Raw genomic sequence first — 26671 nt, forward strand, 5'->3', positions numbered from 1 at the left:
CGCGACGAAAAGCGTCTCCGAGCGAGTGCCGCCTTGGAAATTCCAGCGCGCCGAACTGACGACATTGCGCGTTCTCTTTTGTGGCGAATAGATCTAACCAAGGCTCTCCCCACTGCTGAAAGAGACCTTGCGCCACGTCCGAGTTCAGACGCCATTCGTGATCCATCATGCACAGACGGCTGAGATAGTCCGCCCTGGCGTTCAGAGAACCTGCCAGGTGTTGAACCACCAGGGTCACGCCCTGATGTTCCAGCCACTGCCAGAGGCGCAGAGCCTCCTGGCATAGGGTCCACGACCCCGCCCCGCCCTGTTTGTTGCAGTACCACATGGCGGTGGTGTTGTCCGTGAACACCTGCACTACACTCCCCCAGACAGAGGGGAGGAATGCCTTCAGTGAAAGTCGGATCGCCCGCAGCTCCAGAAGGTTGATGTGGAGCTGGGACTCCGCCAGAGACCAGAGGCCTCTGATCTCCGCCTCTCCCATGTGGCCCCCCAGCCCAGGAGGGACGCGTCCGTCACAACCACGTGCTCCGGGTGGGGTAGGGAGAGGGATCTGCCACTGACCCAATCGCGGTCCGTGAGCCACCACTGCAACTGTCTTGCAGTGCCCTCCAAGATCAAGACATGGTCGGACAAGGTGCCCTGATGCTGGGCCCACTGAAACTTCAGGTCCCACTGTAGAGCCCGCATCCGCCACCGGGCGTGATGCACCAGAAGGATGCAGGAGGCCATCAGCCCCAGAAGCCGCAGCGTCAACCTACATAGAGCCAAGGAAAGTTTGGATTATTCCCTTTTTTTTTCTGGGGCTTAGGCAGTGTCGCCCCGCTACGCTTTTACTCCAGTTACCGGAAAATGAGCATGTAGAATAGAGAATAGCTATGTTTTTAAAGAAGGTGCTTCAATACAGGAAATGTTGTATAATTACTGAGTTGTAGTTGGAGTATTTTGTATAATATCAATTGAGTTTTCTTTTATCGTTATATTGCTGTGAATGTATTATGAATGAAAATGTCTTTTTATATTTATGTGCTTTTATGCCTGTTTTAAAAAAGCAGCCGAATAAAGCTTTCCTTGACTTGACATCAGCACCACTCACTGACAGGCACAACGCTAGTGACAAAGTGGTCCCAAATGAACAATCAATAATTGCAAAATTTTTAACTCATACAAAAAATGTTTATAACACCATTGTTTTTAATCACAACGTGCAGTATACAAAATCTTCTATAAAAATCCCTGCACAGTCAAAAGCATATAATGCCCCAAGGGGATGGGTTCAAGGAAGGGTAGTGGTGGGATGGTGAGGATATGGGTGTTACACACATTGGTCAATAGTACCCAAATGCAGTAAACATACTGGAAGAAAATAAATCAAATTTACATTACATAATCATGCCTCAACGTAAAACCACAAATTATATTTCATAAAAGAGGCTGAACACAGAGAAAAAATGTCGACGTTTCGACCCAGGTAGGTGCAGGCGTGTTTAAGACCTTGCTATAGGGTCTTCATCAGGATGGGGATAAGGAAAACAGGGCAATCAATCTGTCTGATATGTTCGTGTCATTAAAGTATCTAGAATGTTACTGGACACCAGGATTCGGATGTTAGTGACGTATCTTTGTACAGATGTGGTATTCTCGGCGTCTTATTATCGCAACCTGCAGGGGTAGACCCGCTGGTAGAAGTGGAAGGCTTTCGAAGCAACACAAAAACGATCTAAACAGGGAAGTGTTTTTAGCACTGTCGCTGGCGCCGATAGGTGCTGTTTTGATGCCGTTGTGAAAATCCGTGATACGCTCATATCTCTTCTGGCTGCAGACTGTGAGGCGTCCCCTTGAACACGAGTCCCCGCGACGGCCATAACTCTGTGGTGTTCCGCTCGTACCGTTCTCTGGCTGCAGACTGTGAGGCGCTCCCTTGAACATGAATCCCCCGCTACGGCCATAATTTTGTGTTGCTTCGAAAGCCTTCCACTTCTACCAGCGGGTCTACCCCTGCAGGTTGCGATAATAAGACGCCGAGAATACAACATCTGTACAAAGATACGTCACTAACATCCGAATCCTGGTGTCCAGTAACATTCTACATACTTTAATGACACGAACATATCAGACAGATTGATTGCCCCGTTTTCCTTATCCCCGTCCTGATGAAGACCATATAGCAAGGTCTTAAACACGCCTGCACCTACCTGGGTCGAAACGTCGACATTTTTTCTCTGTGTTCAGCCTCTTTTATGAAATATAATTTGTGGTTTTACGTTGAGGCATGATTATGTAATGTAAATTTGATTTATTTTCTTCCAGTATGTTTACTGCATTTGGGTACTATTGACCAATGTGTGTAACTCCCATATCCTCACCATCCCACCACTACCCTTCCTTGAACCCATCCCCTTGGGGCATTATATGCTTTTGACTGTGCAGGGATTTTTGTAGAAGATTTTGTATACTGCACGTTGTGATTAAAAACAATGGTGTTATAAACATTTTTTGTATGAGTTAAAAATTTTGCAATTATTGATTGTTCATTTGGGACCACTTTGTCAGTACCGCCTATCTGCCCAGGTCCCAGTGATTTCTTGGGTTAACCCATGTTTATACAGCACAGGCACAACGCTAGGGCTGCGATATTGGCCTTTGGCTCATTGCTTATTCATTGCTCCTTTCAGACCTCACACACTGCCTCTCACACGGTTCTCACTACCCACCCAACTCTGTGATTGCTTCTATAATGTCTATATTTTGTTTCTGACTGTATATTATTGCCTATATGACATGATGTGATATGTACAGTATGCTTTGGATTCTGCCCTGAATGCATTCATAAGGCCTCCACTGTTGATAAACAATAAAAAATAAATAAATAAAGCTTAGTGTGTGAATTTACTAAAATGTCATAAGAGTAAACAGACAATCCTCAACTAGAGAATATATTTATTCCTGATAGGAGATATAAAGACTTGTAATTTTAGTCTAGTATATTTATTATAGGTATTTGTAGAGCGCACTACTACCGAGGCGTCTTGGCGCTGAGTGAAATGATTGAGCATAACGCTGACAGAAGAGCCATGTTTTAATTTCCTTCCTGAAAACCAGTCGATTTGGTATCATTCTCAGATGTACGGGGATTGAGTTCCAAAGCTTAGATGCCAGGAAGGAAAAGCGTTTTCCTCCACACCTTGCTCTTTTTATCTTGGGGAGTTTGACCAAGCCAAGAGTGGCTGACCTTAAGGAACGCGTTGGCATGTAGCGGGAAAACATGGATTGTACATCCTCCGCCCCACCACCAAACAAGGCTTTGTGTACCAGACACAGAGTCTTAAAGTCGACACGTAGTCGGACTGGAAGCCAGTGAAGTTGTTTAATAACGTTTGATGTGGGGTGGTGTTTAGGTAGTTTGAGAAGCACTCTGGCAGCCGCGTTCTGAATTGATTGAAGTTTAGCGAATTGGGCAGCACCAGCTCCTAGATAGAGAGTATTACCGTAATCAATTCTAGAGAGAATCTTAGCAATTATTACTGTTTTCTACAGGGAGAAGGGAATGAACGGGAGTATCTTTCTCAGGCCTTTTAACATAAAAAAAACAGGCAGATGACACTTGGTTAATATGAGTGGCCCAGGTCAGATCTTTATCAAACATAAAGCCAAGGTTCCTAGCTTTGTTCACTGGCACGGGAAAAGCACCGTCTGTAGTTGGCCACCAAAGCTGATTCCAGATCGAAACTTTGACCAAACTCCAAGACTTCAGTTTTGTCAGTATTTAGCTTTAAAAAGTTAGAATTCATCCAAGTCATCAGGGCAGAGATGCAATTGGAGAATGCAGCTGCCATGAGATCCACCGGATGGGTTACAGACACTATAAGCTGAGTGTCATCTGCATATGACACCAGCGAAAAGTCGTGGCTTTTTATTAATTTTGCCAAAGGGGCAACATAAATATTGAATAGTGTAGGGGATAGGGCGGAGCCCTGAGGAACTCCCCCAGGGAGCAGAAATTCCTCTGATTGATATCCATCCCAGAAAATGACTTGTTTCCTAGACGAGAGAAAAGAGGTAAGGAGGGCAAGAGCTGTACCACTAATACCAACATCCTGTAACCTTTGTATTAATACCGCATGGCTCACGGTATCAAAGGCTGCTGTTAAATCAAGCAGGACTAGTATAGACCTTCCTCCCTCATCCATAACCACACGTGTTTCCTCTGCTGCCATAATCAATGCTGTTTCCGTAGAGTGTTTTGCACGGAAGCCATGTTCTGTGTTATCGAGAATGTCATTGATCTCTAGAGAAGATGTTAATTCAGAGTTCATGGCCTTCTCCAGGACTTTGGCAGGCAGAGGTAAACAAGAGATAGGACGATAGTTTTTCTCGTCTTGTGGGTCCAGCTGGGTTTTTTTTTTTTTTTTTTAAAGGGGACGAATACAGACTCTTTTCCACCATGTTGGATAAACTCCTGAAGTCAGACCTTGATTTAATACAGGAGATAATGAAGAGCTTATCTCCTCTGGGGCCAGATGTAATACATGCGGCGGGCAAGGGTCCATGGGAGAACCTGATTTAATTTTTAGCAGCAAATCCGGCACTTTCTCCCCTGAGAATACATTTTAACCAGGCAGCAGAAGTAATTATTTTATAAAGCATGTACATATTGCCACTATGTTAACAGATTTATAGCTGGAGATGGTTAATGGTTAAAAACAGTGTATGGCTCAACTGCATTGATAACACAAACCATTAAAATATACGCACAGTAACGCATATACATGCATGCTAACCATAATATAAAACAATGAAACGGGTAAAAACTATTTACCATTACATTAATTACTTTGGAAATGCTGAACTACAACTTTTAATATGAAGTCAGGTGAACATCACATTATCACTACATTTAAAGGGCGTTATTTGGTAATGCCTATCTGCGTGGTAGATGGCACCATCTTGCGGCCTCTTGCATGTACTGCTATACTCTCAAAACTGAGTAGCAAATGCTTAATATGTATAACTATGCTTAACACTGAAAGCAAAATACATCCGGTATTCAGACACCGTTTGTGAAGCATGATTCTATAAAGTTAACCGAGAGTTCGCGTGCCCCCTCTGTTGTGTTCCCCGGACCCACAGAACACACGCCAGACGTCGTGGTGCTACACAGGTACCTTTTTTGTATTTCGATCATGGTTGGTCATACAGCGCCCCTCATCCTGCGACCTCTCGCCCTGAGGTCCGGTCCCTCTGTGTGTGTCCCTGATCCCTCCCCTGACCGGATGTTGTGTCCGGTGTCCCTTGTCCCTGACCCTCGCCTTGCAGGGTCCTAGTGCCACCTGGGCACGACATCTCCCCCTTGCTTGTAAACAAAACTTTGCCTGTCCTTAGCTCCGTGTCTCGTGACATGGAGAGGGATAGAGAGAGAGGGATAGAGAGAGAGAGAGAGCGAGAAAGAGAGAGAGAGAGAGAGAGAGAGAGAGAGCAAGAGAGAGAGCAAGAGAGAGAGAGAGAGAGAGAGAGAGAGAGAGATCTCTCGCACGCCCGTTCCTGCATCTCCGTCTCCTTACATCTCTTCAATTAGTCTTTTTGTCTTTTTGCATTCTCGTTTTGGTCGCTGGTCTCTGGCGTCCGTTGGTCGCTCCGCCTGTGTCGCGTATCCTGTCTGCTCTTGCTTTGGTCCGTCTTCTTCTTTTGTTCTCAATTCTTTGAAGTGAGAGCTGTTCCGTGTAACATGGTGCTGACCTGCTGATGCGGTGATCATGGGTCCAGTTATTTTTGTTACCTTCAGCGGGTCTTTGGAGAAAGCGCTGTCTGACTTCCTTGTTTGCCGCTGCCTCACGAGCACCAAGTCTCCTTCCTCTAGTTTGCCAGTTGCCGCGTGCCTTTTTTGATCGGCATATCTCTTCATCTTCTCCTTCTGTTCCTGGTCTCTTTTGGCAATGTCTTTATGTTCTGCCTTCTCTCTTTCTTTGATTTGCGGCAGTCTTGTTCTACTTGCTCGCCCTAGCACCAGCTCAGCGGGACACCTTCCCGTGGAGCTGTGCAGGGTATTTCGATAGTCCCTTAGTACTTGACATAGGGCCTGGCCAATCGATATCTGTGTCAATTTTGCCCTTTGTACTGTCTTTTTGATGGTCCCCATGAACCGCTCTGCCATCCCGTTTGCTTGCGGCCACAGTGGTGTTATTCGCCAGTGGTTTATTCCCAGGTATGCGATAAATTTCTTGAACTCTTCCCCTGAGAATGGTGGACCATTGTCTGTTTTAAGTGTTTGGGGTGAGCCCCATGCTGCAAGAACATCGTCTAGCACTGGTAGTGTCGTGCTCGCTGAGGTTGATAATACTGGTCTCACTATGGGAAACCTTGAATACTCATCTATGATCACCAGCAGGTAGCTTCCTGTCTCCAGGGGCCCGTACAAATCTGCTGCTAGCTCCGTCGACACCGCTGTCGGTAGCGGGGACATTTGCAGCGGTTCTGGTTTGGACGTCGGCCCCGTTATTTGGCAGACGTGACAGTGTGTCACTGTCTCTTCCACCATGCTGTCTAGTCCTGGGAACCACACCTTTTCCGCAGCATCTTTTTCGTTGCTACCATGCCCCGGTGTGATTCGTATGCTAGCTCCACCGTTGTTCTTCTCAGGGTCCTGGGCATTACGATCCTTGTGCCTCTCATTATTTTCCCTTTTTCACTTTCAGACAGTTCTTCGTTGATTCTTTTGAAGGCCAGCAGCTCCTCCTTGTCTACTCCTTTTTCCACGCTGGTGTTAGCGTTTACGTGTCTCCAGCGTTGTGTTTTGGTGATCTTCATGATCCCCTGCATGGTGTTGTCTTTTTTTGTTTCGTGCTCTAGTTCTTCTAGTGTTATCGTTGCAGGCGTGCTTAGCTTCAGTGCGAAATTGAGGTATTCTTCCGCCATTGTCGTCGATTCCGACTTCTTTGGTAAGGGGTGCCGTGACACAGTCAGCTGGATTTTGCTCTTTTCCGGGCTTGTGGATTATCTTGAACTTGTAATCCATTAACCTGATTCCCCATCTTTCTATCCTTGGAGGTATTTTTGCATTGGGGTTACCGTATATCGTTATCAGCGCCTGGTGATCCGTTATGATTGTGAAGGGCTTCCCGTAGATGAACATGTGGTAATGTTCGCAGGCCCATACCACGGCCAAGCTCTCCTTCTCTGGTTAGGAATATCCCTTCTCAATGTCTGACAGGCTCTTGCTCCCATAGGCCACTATGTTTCTTGGGGAGTCTTTTCCTGGTTGATGCTGTGCCAAGATTGCCCCATGTCCGACGGGACTCGCATCCACAGTTAGTTCTGTGCACAGTTTGGGGTCAAAGTATGCTAGGTGATCCACCGCCGTCACAGCTTTCCTTATTTCTTCGAACCCTTTGTCACACTCGTTTGTCCACACTAAGCTCTGTCCTTGCTTTGTCAGCTCTCGTAGTGGCCTCATTCCTCTTTTGGAAAAGATGTGGCCGAAGAATACGAGTTCACGTCGCCCCAGTTCGCATTTTTCTTCGTTGAGTGTCCGACCCTCATTCTCTAGTTGCGAGCACACTTCTCTGAGTGCTTGGTCGTGCTCCTCGTCTGACTTTCCGAACACCAGAATATCGTCGCTGTAGTTTAGGCTGTTCTTGACCGGTCTTATTATTTGTCGTATTGTCTCTTGAAAGATTTCTGCTGCGGATGAGATCCCGAAGTTCAGACGCTTGTACTTGAATAGGCCTAGATGAGTGGAGAACGTCGTGATGTATCGCGACTGAGGGTCTAGTTCCAGTTGGTGGTACCCTTTACATAGATCTAGATTCGAGAATCTTCTTGTGCCTGTGAGACAGCTAATCATGTCGTCCAAGTGTGGTCCAGGATGTCGCTGTCGCTCGATTGCTTTATTTGGGATCCTCATGTCCACACAGATTCTTATTTTTGATTTGTCTTTCTTTGGGACAGCTACTATTGGCGATACCCATGGTGTCGGACCATCTGCGGGCTCTATTATGTCTTGTTTTAGCAGCTCTTCCAGTTCTTTGGCCACTTGTGGCTGCAGGTGTATGGGCACTCTCCTGTGGTGTTGTGCAACTGGCCTGATCGTCTCATCAATGTGCAGTGTTATCTGCCGTCCCTTTAGTTTTCCTAGTCCTTTTAGCAGTTTGGGGTATTCTTTCAGAATGTTTTCCCTGCCCGACATGTTGTATGTCATCTCCATCAGCCCCATTACCTGGGCCGTGACGTTAGTCAAGAGGCATGGCACGGGAATGTCCCCTTTTAGTACATGTATTTCTTCTCTCAGCCTTTGATCCTTGTATTGTAGTTCTTCTTTGAACTTTCCCAAGTTGATTACTGGTGTCTTCGCCCCCCAAGTGAATACTTGTACTCTCGATGGCTTTAGGGTTGGTTGCACCTTCATTCGTTTGTACTCTGAGACACACATGATGTTGCACGTCGCTCCGCTGTCCAGGACGAACTTCGTTTCGTGTGGTCCTACATTGATGGTTACTGATTCAGTCTTTATTTTATTTTTGTCCACCAGACATATTCTCTCTTCACTTTCTTCTTCCTATTCGTCTGATTCTGTGATGACATCTGTCATGAGGTACAGCCGTTCTGTTCTATCTTCCTCACTTTCCTCCCCTGACTCTGCAGACGAACTTCTCACTCCCGATTCCACATGCCTGATGTGTCTGCTAGTTGGCATCCGTGCTCTTCCAGGTCTTCCCCGGTCGTTTCTAAATTGTGACCCTTGGCACACGCTGGCGAAAAGATTTCGCCCGTTGCATTTGCGGCATGTCTGGCCGAATGCTGGGCACTTCCCTCTGTGTGGAAACTCCAGTCCACATCTGTAGCAGGTTCCCTCCGGTTGCTTCTTCACTGCCTGGTCTCCTCTGTCTTTCCTCCAGCTTCCTGGCCGATTATTAGTGGTCATTCGTTGTATCTGTTCTCCCCCTCTTGTTTTGCCTCGTTCCATCTCTTTTGCGTGGGCAGTCGCTCTTGCTTCCGCCCTTCCTAGTGCGAGGATGTTTTCTAGGGAGATTGGTTCTTTTAATACTCTGGCTCTAAATTCTGTGTCGCGGCATCCCTCAATAATGCGCAGTCTTATTGTCTGCTCGTTGTCGAACTTGTCGAATTCGCAGTGGGCGACCAGTTTCCGCAGCCTTGTTGCGAATTCATCCAGGGACTCCTCCGCCTGTTGGAACGCGATCATGAAGCTATACCTCTCAAAGTCCACGTTTCTTTGTGGGTCAAATTTGGCCGTTAGACACGTCTTTAGCTTCTCATATGTGTCAATGTCTCCTTTTGGCAGGGTCACTAGCAAATCCTCGATCTCGTCTCCAACTAAATTTATGAACAGTCCTCGCTTCTTGGCCGCTGTAACATCAGTTGCATCGATGTAGTTTTCAAAACGTCTCACCCATTTTTCCCATTTGATCCCAGTCTGTGGTTCAGATAAGCTAAATGGTAGTGGCCTCCTATATTGAGCACTTGATTTTGGGTCTGCCATTTGCACTCCCTCCTTTGTTCTTTGTCTTGTCTCTTTTCCTTGTATGTGGGGCTCTCTATTGTTTCACCCTCCTTGTCTCTTTAGTGGTCTTTATTTGCTCTTTATTTTCAGTTAACCCAGTCTTTCCACACACTTTTGTTGTGTTTGCCAGTGCTTTTATTCACTTTTTGGGCAAATTCCTCCTTCTTCGCGCTGTGCCTGGCCTCAAAATGGCCACCGCGCTCGTTCTTGGCTCCTATTGGCTTAAAAGCCTGACTCTAAGATGGCCGCCGTCTTCTCGTGGGACTTCGCGGCCAATCACAATGCAGCCTGACTTCAAACTGGCCGCCGCGCTGATCCTTCTTTCCTATTGGCTCCCGCGCCTGGCCCCAATATGGCCGCCGAGACTCTCGCGAGAGCTTGCGCTGGCTCTTCAATTCTTCGAAGCTCGCGCTCTTTTTTGCTGGCGCTTACCGGGTTCATTGCTTCTTCGTTTGGGGAGGTCGGGGTGGGCTCCCACGTCGCTGCTGACTTTTGGGTGGCGCTTCACTCTTCCCTCTTCCTCTTGACCACGACGCGATCCAGGGTGGGCTCCTGGTTTTCAATCGCGATTTCTGCACGCTGGATTCTGATCCCGCATTCGTCGCCAGATGTCGTGTTCCCCAGACCCACAGAACACACGCCAGACGTCGTGGTGCTACACAGGTACCTTTATTGTATTTCGATCATAGTTGGTCATACAGCGCCCCTCATCCTGCGACCTCTCGCCCTGAGGTCCGGTCCCTCTGTGTGTGTCCCTGATCCCTCCCCTGACCGGATGTGGTGTCCGGTGTCTCTTGTCCCTTGTCCCTGACCCTCGCCTTGCAGGGTCCTAGTGCCACCTGGGCACGACACCCTCCTCCATCCCCTCCCTCAAATTACACTGTACGCTAGCTATGCATACAGTCACAGTCATGAGCAACGGAGTATGCTCATTAAAAGGCAGGCGCAATCGGGAACACGTCACATCTTTGCTTGGAACCGCGAGCCAGCAGAGGTTTAATCCTGCAGGCTAGAGCTTCAAAGTAAAGGCACAAAAGGTCACCTGCAACAGACAACAAAGTTGTCATAGGACCCCTTGAAACCTAAGTATTACATAAGCTATAGCCGCGTTGGTCGTAATGAACAAGTTACTTACCTTCGGTAACGCTTTTTCTGGTAGATACTATATCTGCCTGTGGATTCCTCACCTTGTGAATATCCCCTTGCGTCAGCAACATTCGGAAATTCTTTTTGTAGCTTCGCGCCGACGTGGATCCGGACGTCACAGAGGCACGGCACCGCTCGCGACTCCGCTGACGTCACCGACGCCTATAATAGGCCCACGCCGGCGTGATGACATCAGTTCCGCCCTTTTTTCCGTGCCTCGAGGCACACGGACGGACCGATGACAGTAGACATATACACAGTATACGCAGTATAGAAATCAAGGTAACACACACAGTGTGAAGCAAATGCAATAAAACATTTGAAATAAACAACTCCTTGACAATAAAATAATACATTATAGAAACTTCTGGCATAGAAGAGTGGACAACGGGGAGGCGGGTGGGTCAGTGAGGAATCCACAGGCAGATATAGTATCTACCAGAAAAAGCGTTACCGAAGGTAAGTAACTTGTTCTTCTGATAGATACATCTGCCGTGTGGATTCCTCACCTTGTGAATAGAGTCCCACAGCAGTCCCCACTCCCGGAGGAGGGTGTCCACTCTTCTAGACCAGGAAATCCTGGAGGACAGAGCGCGCAAAGTGGCCCTCCCTCCTCACTTCAGAATCCAACCAATAATGCTTCGCGAAAGTGTGGAGGGAAGACCAAGTTGCCGCTCTACAAATATCTTCAACAGGCACACCTCTAGCCAACGCTGAGGTTGATGCCTTAGCTCTCGTAGAATGAGCCCTTATACCCTCTGGAGGTTCCTTACCGGCCAAAGAGTAGCAGATCTTAATGCAGAGGACGATTCATCTCGACAAAGTCCTCTTATGGACCGCTCATCCTTTCTTGCAGCCAGCAAAGCCAATAAAGAGCTGGTCATCCAAACGACAGTCTTTAGTCCTGTCCAAGTAAAAAGACACCGCCCTCTTGGGGTCAAGACGGTGTAATCTCTCCTCCTCCTTGGAAGGGTGTGGGGGAGGATAAAAGGTAGGAAGGGTAATGGATTGACCAAGGTGGAAAGAAGTCACCACCTTTGGCAGAAAAGCAGCCCTGGTCCTAAGAACCATACGATCAGCATGAATGGACAAGAAAGGGGGCTTGTGACTAAGAGCTTGAAGCTCACTTACCCTCCTTGCCGAGGTTATAGCAACGAGGAAAACCGTTTTGAAAGTCAGAAGCCTCATAGGACATTTGTGAAGAGGCTCAAAAGGAGCACCCATTAAAAATGTCAACACAAGATTTAAATCCCACTGAGGCACAATAAAAGGGGTAGGAGGGAACTTATTCGTGAGGCCCTTCAAAAACCTTAAAACTATAGGAGATTTAAAAAGAGAAGGCTGGTCAGGCAAACAGATAAAAGCCGACAGCGCAGAAAGATACCCCTTCACCGTGGCCACCGCAAGCCCTTGCTGTGCCAGAGAAAGGGCAAACTGGAGAACATCAGATAAATGGGCCCTCAAAGGGTCTAAAGACTTCTCCCTGCACCAAGTAACAAATTTAGACCACCTATAAGAATAGATGGACTTAGTGGAGTCACGCCTGGCTGACAAAATGACATCCACCACATCATGAGGGAGAGAAAAAGAAATCAGGTTGCCCCGTTCAATCTCCAGGCATGAAGGTGTAAGGTCTGGAGGTGGGGGTGTAGAACCTGCCCCTCCATCTGAGAGAGGAGATCTGCCCTGTGAGGGAGACGGAGCGGCGGGTGAGAGGAGAGGTGGAGAAGGTCTGAGTACCACGCCCTTCTTGGCCAATCCGGGGCGATCAATATAACTTGGGCCCGGTCTTTGCGAATTTTCCTCAGAACCCGAGGAATCAATGGTATGGGAGGAAACGCGTAAAGGAGTTGCGAGCTCCAACTCAACTGAAACACGTCCCCCAAGGCTCCTTGCATCGGAGACTGCAGAATGACAGGCAGTGAGCATTCTCGCGAGTGGCGAACAGGTCCACCCGAGGAGTCCCCCACATCTGAAAGATGTTGAGAACTACCCCCGGATGGAGTCTCCACTCGTGATCGGCAGAGAACTGCCGACTGAGACTGTCTGCACGAACTCCGGCCAGATGATTTGCCATCAGACAAATCCGATGGTCCTGAACCCAGGACCAGAGACGCAGAGCCTCTCTGCAGAGACACTGCGACCCTACTCCTCCCTGCTTGTTGATGTACCACATCGCGGTCGTGTTGTCCGTCAGGACCTGAACCGACTGACCGCGAAGGGAAGGGAGGAAGGCCTTGAGCGCCAGACGTATCGCCCGCAATTCTAAAAGGTTGATGTGAAGCAACCTTTCCTCTGGAGACCAAAGACCCTTGACCTCCGGGTCCCCCAGATGAGCACCCCACCCGAGAGTGGACGCATCCGATATCACTGTGGCAACCGATGGAGGAATCTGAAAAGGCTTTCCTTGAGACAGATTGCCTTCCACGCTCCACCAAGACAGATCCGCTGCAGTTTCTCTGGAGATCTTCACTGACTCCCTGAGATCTCCGTTGTGCTGATACCACTGCCTGCGGAGGCACCACTGGAGCGCCCTCATATGCCAGCGTGCATGGTTGACCAACAGAATGCATGAAGCCATCAGACCAAGCAGGCGAAGGACCTTCAGGACTGGAACGACCGCTCCATTGAAAAATAAAGGAATCATTTCCTGTATGTCGCGAATCCTTTGAGGTGGAGGGAATGCACGACATACAGTTGTGTCCAGTACCGCACCTATGAACAGGTTGCGCTGTGAGGGCACCAGGTGAGACTTGGGTACATTTATCGAAAAACCCAACCTGTGCAACAACTGAGTTGTCTCCTGCAGATGATGGAGCACCTTCTCCGGCGACTCCGCTTTGATCAGCCAGTCGTCCAGATACGGAAACACATGTATCCCCGTTCTCCTGAGATGAGCTGCCACCACTGCCATCACCTTGGTGAAGACCCGAGGCGCAGTAGTAAGACCAAACGGAAGGACCACAAACTGGTAGTGTTGTGACCCAACCGTAAAACGGAGATACTTTCTGTGCGACTTCAAGATGGGAATATGAAAATACGCATCCTGCAAGTCGATCGACACCATCCAGTCTTCTTTTAGCAGCGCTTGAAGAACCTGCGCAAGAGTGAGCATCTTGAACTTTTCCTGTTTCAGGTAAAGGTTCAAAATCCTGAGGTCCAGGATTGGCCGAAGCCTGCCATCTTTCTTGGGGATCAGGAAATACCGGGAGTAGCATCCCTGACCCCTTTCCTGCTCTGGAACCACCTCTATCGCACCTTTTCGGAATAGAGCCAGGACTTCTTCCTGCAGGAGAAGCAGGTGGTCCTCCGAACAATAACCCTGGCAAGGAGGGTAATTGGGAGGGAATTCCTGGAAAGGAAGTGCATACCCATTCTCTACAAGATTGAGAACCCAAAGATCCGATGTTATTAATTCCCAATCTTGTAGAAAATGTGTAAGCCGACCCCCCACTGGACCCACATGATCCGGAATGGCGGATCTAGGGCTGCTTTGCTGCGTTGGCCGGGGGTTGGGAAGGGGCGGAGGAAGAGGAAGAGGAAGCTTGACGTCCTCTAGGGCGGGATCTTTGCCTGCCCCTGTACGACTTGTACAGCGGATTCTGCTGCTGTTGTGGCTGCTGCTGAGATGGTCTGTAAGAACGAAAGGAAGATCTTCCAAAACCCCTGAAGCGTCTTCCAGTAGAACCTCTGGACTGGAGACCCAAAGATTTTGCGGTGGCCCTACTGTCCTTAAAACGTTCCAAGGCCGCATCAGCCTTCTTGCCAAACAATCCTGAGCCATCAAAGGGCAAGTCCATCAAAACAGACTGAACGTCTGCAGAGAACTCCGATGATTTAAGCCAGGCAGCTCTCCTAGTGGCCACGGAAGAGCCCATGACCCTCGCCACCGAATCAGCAGTGTCCAGACCACTCTGAATCACCTGTCTCGCAGCTGCTTGTGTGTCCGATATCACCTCCTGAAAATCCTTTCTTTCATCCTCAGGGATTTTCGGAATCAACTGTTTGACAGAATCCATCAAGGCATGGATATACCTTCCCATCAGACACGTTGCGTTGGTTGATTTTAACGCCATACTGGCTGAGGAGAAAACCTTCTTGGCAGTTTGATCCTGCTTTCTGGATTCCTTATCCCCAGGAACCTGTGGAAAAGCACCAGCAGATCTCTTTGAGCAGGCAGCCTGCACAACCAAACTCTCAGGTAGGGGATGTGTCGATAAAAATTCAGGGTCCCCAGGTGCAACTCTGTATCTCCTCGCCACTGTTCTAGAAACGGCCGGAGCAGACAAAGGTTTCTTCCAAACCTCATAGATGGGCTCAGATAAGGCATCATTGAAGGGTAACATAGGTTCAATAACAGATGAAGGTGAATGAAGAACCTCAGTTAAAATATTAGGTTTATAATCAGCAGTGGGCAGAGTAATATTCAATAAACTCGCTGCCTTTTTTATAACGGTGTGATAAGGCACCACATCCTTTGATGGTACATTTGACACCGAAGCCAAATCCCACTCAGGAGATAGTTCAAGTCCACTGGCTTCACCCAAGTCCTCAAAAGGATCCTCAGAATCCTGTAACTCCCCTTCTTCAGTATCTGAATATTGACATCTTTCTTCTTCCAGAAGTCTCTGGGCCTCTCTCCGAGATCTTTCCTTCACAACAGAAGCCAATGGATTCGGAATCGACTCCGACGGGGTCGGTGCCGGCGTCGAACCCGAAGTCGGATGAGGTCTTTTTATACGAAGTCGAGCAGAAGCCTGCTTCGGAGTCGTAGGTATCGGCGTCGATGGAACCGGCGTCGACGGAGTCGGCGTCGCGCGCTTCGGCGTCGACGACACCGGTGGTGTCGGAAAATGCCAAAGCGGTGGTATAGCCGGCATAAAAGGCATGAAGGGAACAGGGGCATAAGCCTGGGGAACACCCAAGTTAAAAGCCATAGGACCCGTGGGACCAACAGGTGCACCAGACGGGAACATTGCCCTGGAATAGACACCAAACATGGCGTTCAGGAATTGAGAAGGATCCTGACCTGGAGTTGGAAAATCAGGATATGGACCTCTGTGTTGTTCCTGAGGAGGTGGAGTCGATACGACGTCGACCTCTTCATCGAGTCCAGGAACCGGGGTCGACGAACCCGCAGGCACCGGAACTTCGACTTCACCAGCCCCCTGCGCCTCACCTTCATCCTCCTGAACAGAAGGATTGGATGGAACCGGAGAATGGACCTGCTTCTGAGATTCGGGTGAATTCGGATGTGAAGCCTCACCAACAGAGTTATGATCTTCTGACTCTGAAACTTCCACTTCCTTACTCAGAAGCTTGACTTGGGACTTCGGTCTCGAACTAGAGTCCTTTCCAGAGAGATGACGAGACTCATGGCTCCTCTTCTTGTGCTTCTTCCTCGAAGACTTCGAAGCGTGAGCTGAAGACGACTCCAAGCGTGACCTCGAACGAGACCTCGACCTCGCCTTCGACCGTCGAGATCGAGACTTCGAAGACTTTTTAACTTTCTTATTTTTAAGTTTTGCCACGAGGAGTTTCGTCTCTCTCTCTCTCTTAAAGCCTTCGGAGTCATCTTCTTGCAGCAAGGACAATCCTCGACGTCATGGTCGGAACTTAAGCACCAGACACAGCATTCATGAGGATCGGTGATAGACATAGTCTTGCCACAATCGCCGCAAGCTTTAAATCCAGTTTTCTTCGACGACATCTCGAAGAATATCAAGATAGACACAATAACAGGATAATAGAAACAAAGTTACTGTAAAGCTACAGTACGATCCCAGAAAACCGTTAGCGTCGAAGACGCGGAAAAAAGGGAACTGATGTCATCACGTCGGCGTGGGCCTATTATAGGCGTCGGTGACGTCAGCGGAGTCGCGAGCGGTGCCGTGCCTCTGTGACATCCGGATCCACGTCGGCGCGAAGCTACAAAAAGAATTTCCGAATGTTGCTGACGCAAGGGCATATTCACAAGGTGAGGAATCCACACGGCAGATGTATCTATCAGAAAAGAGCTATATAAATGCTTTCACAATAATGCCTGTTGTCCATTTGAGAATATCTGTGTAGCCCCCTTGGGAGCCTCGTGACGTCAAGAGAACTTTAAACACTTTACCACTGGAGGCCGCAACATTTGGAAGAGTTGCAGCCCTAGGATGGAGTTGAACATGTGGCCTCTGTGTGCCTGTCTAGAGCACACTTCCTGCGCTGGGCTGTTGCAAATATCAATGACCAACTAGGGGACGGTGACTTCTCAACCCGTGGGAAACCAAAGAATCATCACAAACTCCAGCATTTTGAGAATGGCCTCAAACTTTCATTTTGCTCCAGTGTCTCAACTAAACATCCATGAGTCGTCTTGAAATCATCAGTGCACTGATAAGTCTACACCCTGGGTACGATTTCCATTTCTGACCGTATTAGGAGAGGCTCCAAGTCTGTACTGCCAGACTGAAACACATTTCTTTTCACGAGCCTAATCTTCAAAAAGCCATCCTTGAAGATGTGCGTCTTTGTAAGAGGCAGAGAAAAGTGAACGTGCTAGCGAGAAACAGGAGCTGGGGAAGTGAATGATCTGAGCAAGAGAGGTCTCAGTCCAAGGGAGGTTCAGGGTGCGAGAAGGTCAAGTAAGGGAGAGGAGGACCTAAAGAGGGGAGGGCACGTGTGCATTTAGTTGTGAGGTGAGTGCGTCGGGTGAAATGCGGAAGGCAAGAGAAGTGTGTGGGTCAGAAAAAGGGATGTGAGGAGAAGGTGAAACTACAAAATAAGTGAAAGAATGAGAATAGAAAGGAGTGCATGAGGTACATGTGAGGCGACTGCCAGGAAGAGGAGAATACGTTGTGAGCATAAGGGAAGTGATAAGGATAGAGGCAGCAGGGTTTTCAGGGGATGAATAGAAAGTGGTGTGTGAATGAAAAGTTTCAAAGTAAAGTAGACAGTATATGAGAGAGGGAAAGAGGTGGAGTGTTGGAAAAAAAAGTGTGAGGCTCACACGTTTAAAAAAAGGAAAGGAATGAAAGATAAAACACGTTCAAGAGCGCAGCGAGAACAGAGGGCAGTGTAAGACACGAAAGCCAAGGCAATTTTGGGGGAAGAGTCTAGGTTGCTATCAGCAAGGGGTGCCATGTTTCCGTTATAACTACCATATGTGGCACCTTTGTTAGAGTAGGTGGTACGAAAAAAGGTAACTAAGTAGGGATTGCAAAATAGCTGTGCGGGCCCTACGTGGTGCAGACAGAGAAGGACGTAGAGGAGACAAGTAAGAAAGAGAGTGAAGTATGTGAAAGATCCGGGGTCTGAGAGAGGGGAAAATGAGAAAAGTGTGACAGAGATACGTATAATAGAATAAATTGGATAGGTATTAAGAGTAAGAAAAAAAGACAAATGAAGGTGAAACGAGAAAATGAGAAGAAATATAAATATAAGCAAATGAGGTGCACGTGAGAGATGAAAGTAGAGAATTAATAGAGGTAGAGGCTGGATAAAGAGAGCAAGAGAGAAATAAATATCTAATAGAAAAGGAGGGAATTTAGACAAAAAAGAAATAATAGTGGGAGGAGAACAGTAGAGCATCAGAGAGGAGTGTTTTTGCCATACTGGGCACGTGTAGATCCCTCCATCATGTTGGACACCATGAGTAGGTAAATTTTCTGTACTGATATAGCAAGGATACAGATTTTGACATATGTGAATGGCAGCAGTTGGACCTAAAAAAAGTGAAGCAGGAAGGCTGTGTAGGTTATAACACCATGAGCTCGTCATTGCACATCGCACTCTCCGGGGACTCAATCCCCCACCGGTCATAGCAGCAGACGCACCGCCAACATTTACAACACGTGCCAGGAGGCGCACAAAGGCTGTTCGAGGCTCCCGCTGCGCGGGACGTACTGTCATGGGCAGGCCTGTCCTAGACCGGAGGAGGCCAGGCTGAGACAGGTCTTTTGGCCCTGCGTTTAGGTCACAACAATCAAGGTACTGTTATCTTAAATACTTTTTAATCTGCAGCCATTTATCAGGCCCTAATTAACTAAGAGAATTGTGCTTCCCGTGTGGTTATTTCAAGACGAAGCGCTCCACAACATGGGCCCCGAATACCTCAACAACCGCCTCTCCTTCTACACCCCCACCCGCCAGCTCCGCTCCACCAGCCTCGCCCTCGCTACCGTCCCACGGATTCGCAGAACCACCACCGGAGGAAGATCGTTCTCCTACCTGGCAGCCAAGACATGGAACTCCGTCCCAGCACACCTACGACTGACCCAGGACCATCTTCACCTTCAGGAAACACCTCAAGACCTGGTTATTCGACCCCCCCACTCAGCGCCTGGAGACCCTCACGGGTACTGATTGATTGATTGATTGAAGTACTGCATTGTTGGCCATAGGCATGTTTCTTTCCCTCTTCCTTTGCCGAGAGCAGTTGACTTTAAGGTCAACAACCATGATCAAAAGAAGAACGGCAGTTGGAGGAGCGGGGGGCACAAACACAGTGACCATAGACTTGTTTTTAACTATGGCGGCTAAAGTCATCTCAAAAGAGCTAGCCCTGACTGGAAGAAGACTCTCCCTGGAGATAGGTAAATCTACCTCAGCCCAACTTTGAGCAGCTAGCCCTGGAGAGGAAGAGGTTAATCCCGGACTAATTTTCACCTGTGGCCACTTTAGCCACAGTAGACCCTAATGCTGAGACAGCCATGACACTGGTGGAAGATGACTCATCTAGACTCCCCCACCAAGAGGAAGAAAACAGCCTGTAAAAGAGCCTCCCGTAATCCCCCATCTATAAGAACCATAACAGCCAATCCTGATTTAGTACACTTCATTGACTTAATCTTACCAAGACTGGAGTCTATACTCAAAACATTTTTAGTACTGATAAGGAAAAAACTGGAGGCTTTGGATGCAAGACTAGACGCTGCTCTCCCGATAATACCCTGTCAATCCAATGTAAGGGAGTCATTGGGAGGCAGGCACACTGGCCCTGCTGGGCCCACTAGGCTGCAAGCATCTGATAGAGGAGCACAAGACACACACATTGTGGGCATGTTAGCAGTGCCCGGTGGCTCAATCCAGGTGCCTTCTGATTCACAATACTCTCAAAATATGGGGCACCAGGAGCAAAGGGCAATTAAAGGGGCCAGGACTTCAAGTGCAAATTGTAATCCATCTCATGCGATGCAGGCCGGGTAGACTGCTCAGGTTGACCCACCTCGAGGGGCATTATCAAGGGGGCATGCACCTAATATGTCTGTTTTAAATATTTCTATAAAACCCGCTGCTAATAATCATGAGACCATAGATTTGCCGCCGGAAGCAGAACCATTGGCTATAGTCTTGGTGGGTGTCCCTCCAATCACACAGGGGAGCAAAGAATCTACACTAGACCTGGTACACAAGGTTACACAATGGTGCAATATGAACATTGTGAACGGTCATCAGATATCCCCGGACATCATTATGGCCAGAAGAGTGGGCTGGGTGGGCCGCAGGGTGGGGAAAAATATCGAGGGGGAATGTGTGATAGTTAACATGAGATATCCTACTCAAATTAAGGCATTGACAGATTGTGAGTTTAGGGGCAGCTCTAAAACAATGATCAGGATAGCCCCCCTTCAGTATTTTTATTCCCTGCTAATCTTCTCACTCAAAAAAACCCTGGCTTCAGGCATCTAGTGCAATCAAGCCAGCTCAGACTGAGAATTCTGGAGTGGTTATATCTCTATCTAACAGGTTTAAACCCTTGCAAAGCTTACAGGGGCTTGATGCGCTAGATTGACTATCATCAACCGGAATGGAGCAACAGGGGGTAAAATCACAGGATTTGTTTGTCTACATTATTCCCTTATCTGGGAAATTAGAACCTGTCCACCACTTAGCCCAGTTATCTGCCCAGAAATCAGTAGTGCCCTACCTCTCAGGCCTGTCCCTACTGGAGCTGGTAACGTTCTTTCACCAGGGAAACTAGAACCTGCTCCCCCCTCTAGCATAACATCCACTATGGGAAATCCTGCCTGTTTGAGGGTACTGTCATGGAATGTTCAAGGCATAGGGACTTAGGGTGATGACGTTCTCTGGCGGAGGACATTCCTGGGCTCTCAATTGATTACCCTACAAGAGACATGGGATACTGGTGAAAGTTTTTACCTGGACGGATTTACCTAATTTGTTAAGTATGCAATCCCCTGGCGATAGGGACGCGCTAGGGGAGGTCTTCTTTTTTAGGTTTCTCTTGATGTAGGTTGTAAAACGAGCCGCTTAGAGTGCCATTTTCCCAATATCTTAGCAGTAGAGCTGTTTAAGAATCACTACCTGTTACTAGTAGTACATTTTTATAATTCTTTCACCAGATCCTCTGTGGCTGAACATTTAGCTGGAGGGTTTCCTTGACACCTATAGAAAAAGTAAATGTACCTATTTTGAGATTTTAATTCTGAACGATTTTAACACACATTTGTGTAATCTTAACTGTATTCCAACTAAGGCTTATGGGAATTGTTTACCTTTGAACATACACTTTAAACATACAGAGTCAGGCACATTCTTAGAAGGGTTTCTCTCAGCAAATAATTTTTATTGTCTAGAACAAATGGGGCGAATATTCCTGTTCCCACCTTTACGGACAGGGGATGCTCTAGTATCATCAATTTCATAATGCTCTCTACATCTCTAGGTCCTGCAGTCTGTAGTTTGAGTGCGTTCTGGAGTAACTATAGTGACCATGACCCTCTTCTACTCGATTTTTTATACTCATCTGCCTTTTATAAAGTAGAGAGCAGGGGTATCTCCAATTCTGATATTAGTATCAAGAATCAATCACGCAGACTGAAGTGGACGAGGTGGTACCGGAAAGGTTCTCAGATAACTTGTAAGCCAAGTGTGCAGTTGAGGTTTTTGCATGAATGAATGCTAATGTGCAGGATAGAGCGGTACTAGACGCTTTTGGAACACTGACTAACCAGATAGCTACCAACCTAACTGTCCCGTGCAGGGGTGATTGACCTAAATTGAAGAGGTGATTTGATGGTACCTGTTCTATTGCCCACAGGAAGTTAATGTTGGCTCTTAAACAAAAACCAAGAATTGACAGCAAGATCAGGGCATGCAGGGGGGTCTATAAGAATGCTACTCAGGTGAGGAAGGAGGGTATCAGGAAAAAAACTTGGGAGGACCTCGCCAAACAAATACATACCTAGATAGTAATACGTTTTAGGCGGTGGCTAATAGCACACTCTTTCGGAGACTGGAAATGCTAGCACAGATTACACTGTAGCCCCGAAAATGGTGGGTTGAATTTTTTGGGGGGCATGTATAGCGGAGGTGAGTTGGAGAGGATGAAGACACAGAGGGAGCCATGTTGCTGAGGTCCATGCAGCTATCCTTGCTACTGCGGGGAGGGAAGCCCGGGCCGGATGGGGTACCAGCTGACCTGTAAAAGGCAGAACCCCAGGTCTGGGCCACAATACTGGCACAGGTTTTAATGCGGTTAGCACATGTGGTTTTCCTCCATCTTGGGCAAAGGATATTATTCCAATTTTTAAGGAACGGTCCTGCCTGTTATAGACCTATTTCGCTCTTGGACTCTGCTGCCAAAATCATAGGCAAGGTGATTTTAAACCGTTCCTCTTTGTGGCTAGAAAATTTTAATGTTATTAGTGATAATGGTTTTAGGCAAGTGAGAGGGACACTTGACCAATGTATTAATCTGAGCCTGGTGATTGGGAAGTACACCATAGCAGAGAGGGGTACTCTACATATGGGATTTATGGATTTAAAGTCAGCCTTTGATTGAGTCAATTGATCTAAACTGTGGCAGATCTTGGGGGAGTTGGGTATGGAGCAAAGTCTAGTATCCTTCTTGCATTATGCCCATAATAACACCACTGAAGCGCTAAGGTTCAAGGAAATGATAGTTTGACGGATTCCTGGAAGGTTAAATGAGGGGTACGTCAGGGGTGTATTTTGGCCCCTGTGCTGTTTACACTCTATATAAACAAACCGTGGGAGCTCCTCACAGTCAGTACTAAAGACATCCCAAGAGCAGGGGCTAAACTGGTCCATGCATTACTGTATGAAGATGATGCAGTGTTATTTGCAAGGACCGCCATATGCCTTCAAAATCTTTGAAATGTTTTTATTGATTTTATGGAGTCACTTGACCAAATCACATACAATGACAGTAAAATGGCCGTTAAGACCATTTTTTTGCAGAGGGGTGGAACTGTCGCAAGTGTCCACCCTCCTTTATCTGGAGATGTTGTTTGACGAACACGGGCAACTAAAAAAAGAGCACTTGGGGCTGTATGGGATTTTTCAAAAAGGTTGAGGTCTAAACCAATACCTGCCCTACTTAAGGTCTATAAAGAAAAGTGTATCCCTATGGCGATATATGGGTGTGATGTATGGTGCTATAAGGATGTGAGGGATATTTAGGGGGGTCGAGAACACATTTATGCGTGGACTCCTTGCTCTTCCCTCAAGTACTACTGCCTTTATTTTGCATGAAGAGCTTAGCCTGGGGTACATTTCCGATCACATTGCTGTTGCACCTCTGATGCCTTGCCTTAGGATCTGGTCGAGTACATCCACTAGCCTGAACCAGATGATTATAGTGGTCTGTATCGCCCTTAATAGGGCCCTTCATATTGCGTGGCTAAAATATATCAGGGAGCAAATGAGGTGGCTGGGTTGTCCTGACATGTACAGCAAACCCAGACCCTTCGGCCCGGCAGGCATTAAGGATGTGAAATTGAAGTTTTAGCCAGGGAACAGGTGACGAAGGAGGGCTTGGAATTAGCCAAGCCTTTCGTGAGAAGGTATGTTACCATAAGTCTGACCCCACAGTTACAGCCCTATTTGTCATTAGTCCCCAATGTGCAACATCGCTTTGTTTTAACTAGATTTCGGTTGAATGAGGTACCTTGGATTTTAGCCTTCCCGAAGGGGTATTCTTTGCCAGGTACCCTAAAGCCGCGTCCTTGCGATAATTTCTCGTAACAGGACAGTTTGCATTGTATTTTAGGAATTTTATGCCCCCTTTCGTAAGACATTTATACTGCCGTTATTGAGAGAGGGTAACTTTGCTCAAGTATGGCCTGCATTACTATTTTTGCAAATGTTATCTTCCCCTGTGGTGTGTTTTGGGGTTTTAAGCTTTCTGTTAGGGGCCATGAGATTTAGGAAGAAGATGCCCCTGCAGTAGCTATTTAACATCTCTTTTAGCATTGTTATGGCATTATATGTTCTTTTTAGGATCATTCAAACGTCTAATTAAGTTTTTGTTTTTAAATAAAACGTATATCCTTATGGAATTCTAATTGCTGTTTTTCTATTCATGTATTGACATTTGTTGTGACTTTTAATAATGTGTTTTTAACTTGATTAAGTGATTAATTGTAGTATATGCAAAATGTTTATGATGGGGATTTTTTTCCTAATGGACAAGTGCACTTTCCCTTTCTTAATGTATTGATTATTTTTTTAAAGTTTTAAAAATGTTTTTAATGGTCTGCTTTTATGGCTTTTAGTTGCCGAATAAAGTATTTTTGACTTGACACCATGATTTACAGAAGTGACAGCAGGTCCATCTTGTCAAAATAAAACAAAAGGACATATTGAATGCACTTGCAAAACTTTGCCTATTAATCAGAGCATTTTAGGTATAGGAGCATGCAGGCATTCACGCAAGCCGCACCAATGTGGATTCCAATAGTATCTAGGTTTTTAGAAATACTCAGAGATGGTAGTGTTGCTAGTAAACACTGGGCCCAAATACTGTAGCAACCCTCCACAGCAAGTGAGTAAAATGGGGATTTCCTAGGATATAGCTCTCACATACTGGCTGGCGATGAGGAAGCAGAAAGACTGTCTAGGGCTAAAGAGTATGGGGACAGCCTAATGCCAGGACAGGCCATTCCCCCCCCCCCCCTCCCATAATTTTACATTTTTTATCCTGGTAAAGAGACCTCTCTTCACTTGTGGCATCCCCACGCTTAGTGGCAAGTCGCATAGGTGGTACAAATGTTAGGGCTGCTGCCAAGTGATGGCACAATAGTCCCCAAGACAACAAAAGTGGCCGATCAAAAAGTCAAAGAGGATAGATCACTGCACAAAGGTAGCTCCAGGAAAAAGAGAAAATACAAAATGAGGCAGAGTGGGGGTATTTGATGCAAAGAAGTTTTATTCTCAGGCTATGTGGGATAGGCCAAAAGGCAAGCAACAACACTCCCTTCCTGGGCAGACCAGGGTGAAGGAGAGAAGCTTCATCATTAGATATTGCCTCGATTACCACCACTCACGGTCTAAAGGCAGGGCTCTGAAATCTTTATGATCCCGGTACCACCATTATATTACAAATAAAGCACCCCTAAACAGGGCATTAAGAGAATATTGCAAGTCACATCCAAGATTAAGAACCTTAAAATCAATTCTCATGCCTGGATGTGGTCATAGCCCTTTTCTTACCACTGCTTGGAATACTTTATCACAAATAGGATGCTCCATGTGGAATGTATAAAAGATAGGAAAGAGTAAGCAAGTCTGCAAGTGATACATAGTCTAACTATCACATGTAACTAGATATTAGAGCTTGGATGTTTTTGCTTTGTGAACGCCTCAAACTTTAAACCGCTATACTCCGTCTCCATTCGTGGTGTTCTCTTTCACAATCTATTTTGTCCAATTCCTTTGTTTCTATTTACTGACAGCTTTGTTGTAGCAGCGAACACCTTATTTTCCTGTTCATTTGCTACTCGGACATAGAACAGGGAAACTTGCCAACTATGTCAAAATCATCAATAGGTGTTTTACAAGCAAGGTGAAGCTCTGATTAGTATGGAGATAACACTAGAATGGAAAATGTAGACGAGAGACAGTCACACCATGAGCATAATGAAGCTCAAGATAACTGCTACGGTACTGTCAAGCCTAATGCTGACCTAAGGGTTGATGACAAGCTGTGGAGGTAAAGCTCTGAGCAATGGAAAACTGAAGGCCTGATCCATTAATAGTGGCATTATTCTGTTCTAGGAGGGTACGTGTTGTAGTGGTCTGGTGTCTTAAGGAATGTTGAGCTTGTCTTCTCTTTTAGAATGGTTTGGTCAGAATGTAATGATGTTCTTGGAGTGTGTGTTCCCGTGGATTCGATCAGATGTTGGTTGTCGTGATCCGAGGGAACACACTGCTCCGCACCGTGGCTTAAGAAACCTTTGTATTTAAATAAAGAAGAATTCTCTCAACTACCTTCCAACTTCGTGGAGTCTCTTCTTACACCAGTACGTTAAAAAGTCAACTGCCCTGCACAACTTTATGTGTAAAATGTTAGAAAGGGATTCTTGCTCAGGGCACATCTACTTCAAGACAAGAATAAGTACTATTTCGACCGAACACCAAACATACCTGGTACAATGTTGAGTAATAGTCACAAAATAGAGACATTTTTTAAAGAAAAATAAGATGGCAAGAGAAAAAAAAGAAAATCTTAAATTATAGAATAAACATAACAAAAAACATGACAGGAGATCATAAAATAAAGAAATTTCTCTACTTAAGGTCGTATTTACATTTAAGTGTGCCCAACCACACAAAAGCACACAACGTCAAACAATATGGTCTATTTTTCCCAAACCAGGAGGAATGTGCAATAAATGGTACCTCACATCATGGCTTTATACGAACTGAGAAGTTATTTATCTCCACATTTTCAAAGTGGCCTTCTAAAATATGCTAAACAATAAACTACCAAAAAAACAAAATAGTTGCTGCAGCATAGCATAAAGGTAACTTAGAAATGCAAGAAAGCCACACTATAGTCTGAAACGAGAGGCCGATATGTGTTAAAGACTATCAACCCCACACCCCCTTCATTAAATAAAAGTATTACCTCCATTTTCAGATTTTTGAGATATTTCGGGAATCTTCCAAAGTATTCGCTGCTGTTCAGCACTCCTGAAAACAAATTGACAATACGGATTTAAATACTGAATGCAGACACGTGCATATGCAAGAACCACT

At 46.6% G+C, this 26671-nt stretch overlaps 1 protein-coding gene across 1 annotated transcript in view; it reads right to left on the bottom strand.

The window, feature by feature from the left end:
* Positions 1-26671, bottom strand: part of SGIP1 (SH3GL interacting endocytic adaptor 1) — a 1317316-nt gene that overhangs the window by 74049 nt on the left and 1216596 nt on the right. Inside the window, exon 20 of the mRNA XM_078668946.1 lies at positions 26541-26605. Coding sequence (XP_078525072.1) covers positions 26541-26605 — 65 coding nt within the window. The remainder of the gene's footprint in view (positions 1-26540; positions 26606-26671) is intronic.

This window comes from Lissotriton helveticus, chromosome 1_2 (assembly GCF_964261635.1).
Source record: "Lissotriton helveticus chromosome 1_2, aLisHel1.1, whole genome shotgun sequence".
NCBI lineage: Eukaryota > Metazoa > Chordata > Amphibia > Caudata > Salamandridae > Lissotriton > Lissotriton helveticus.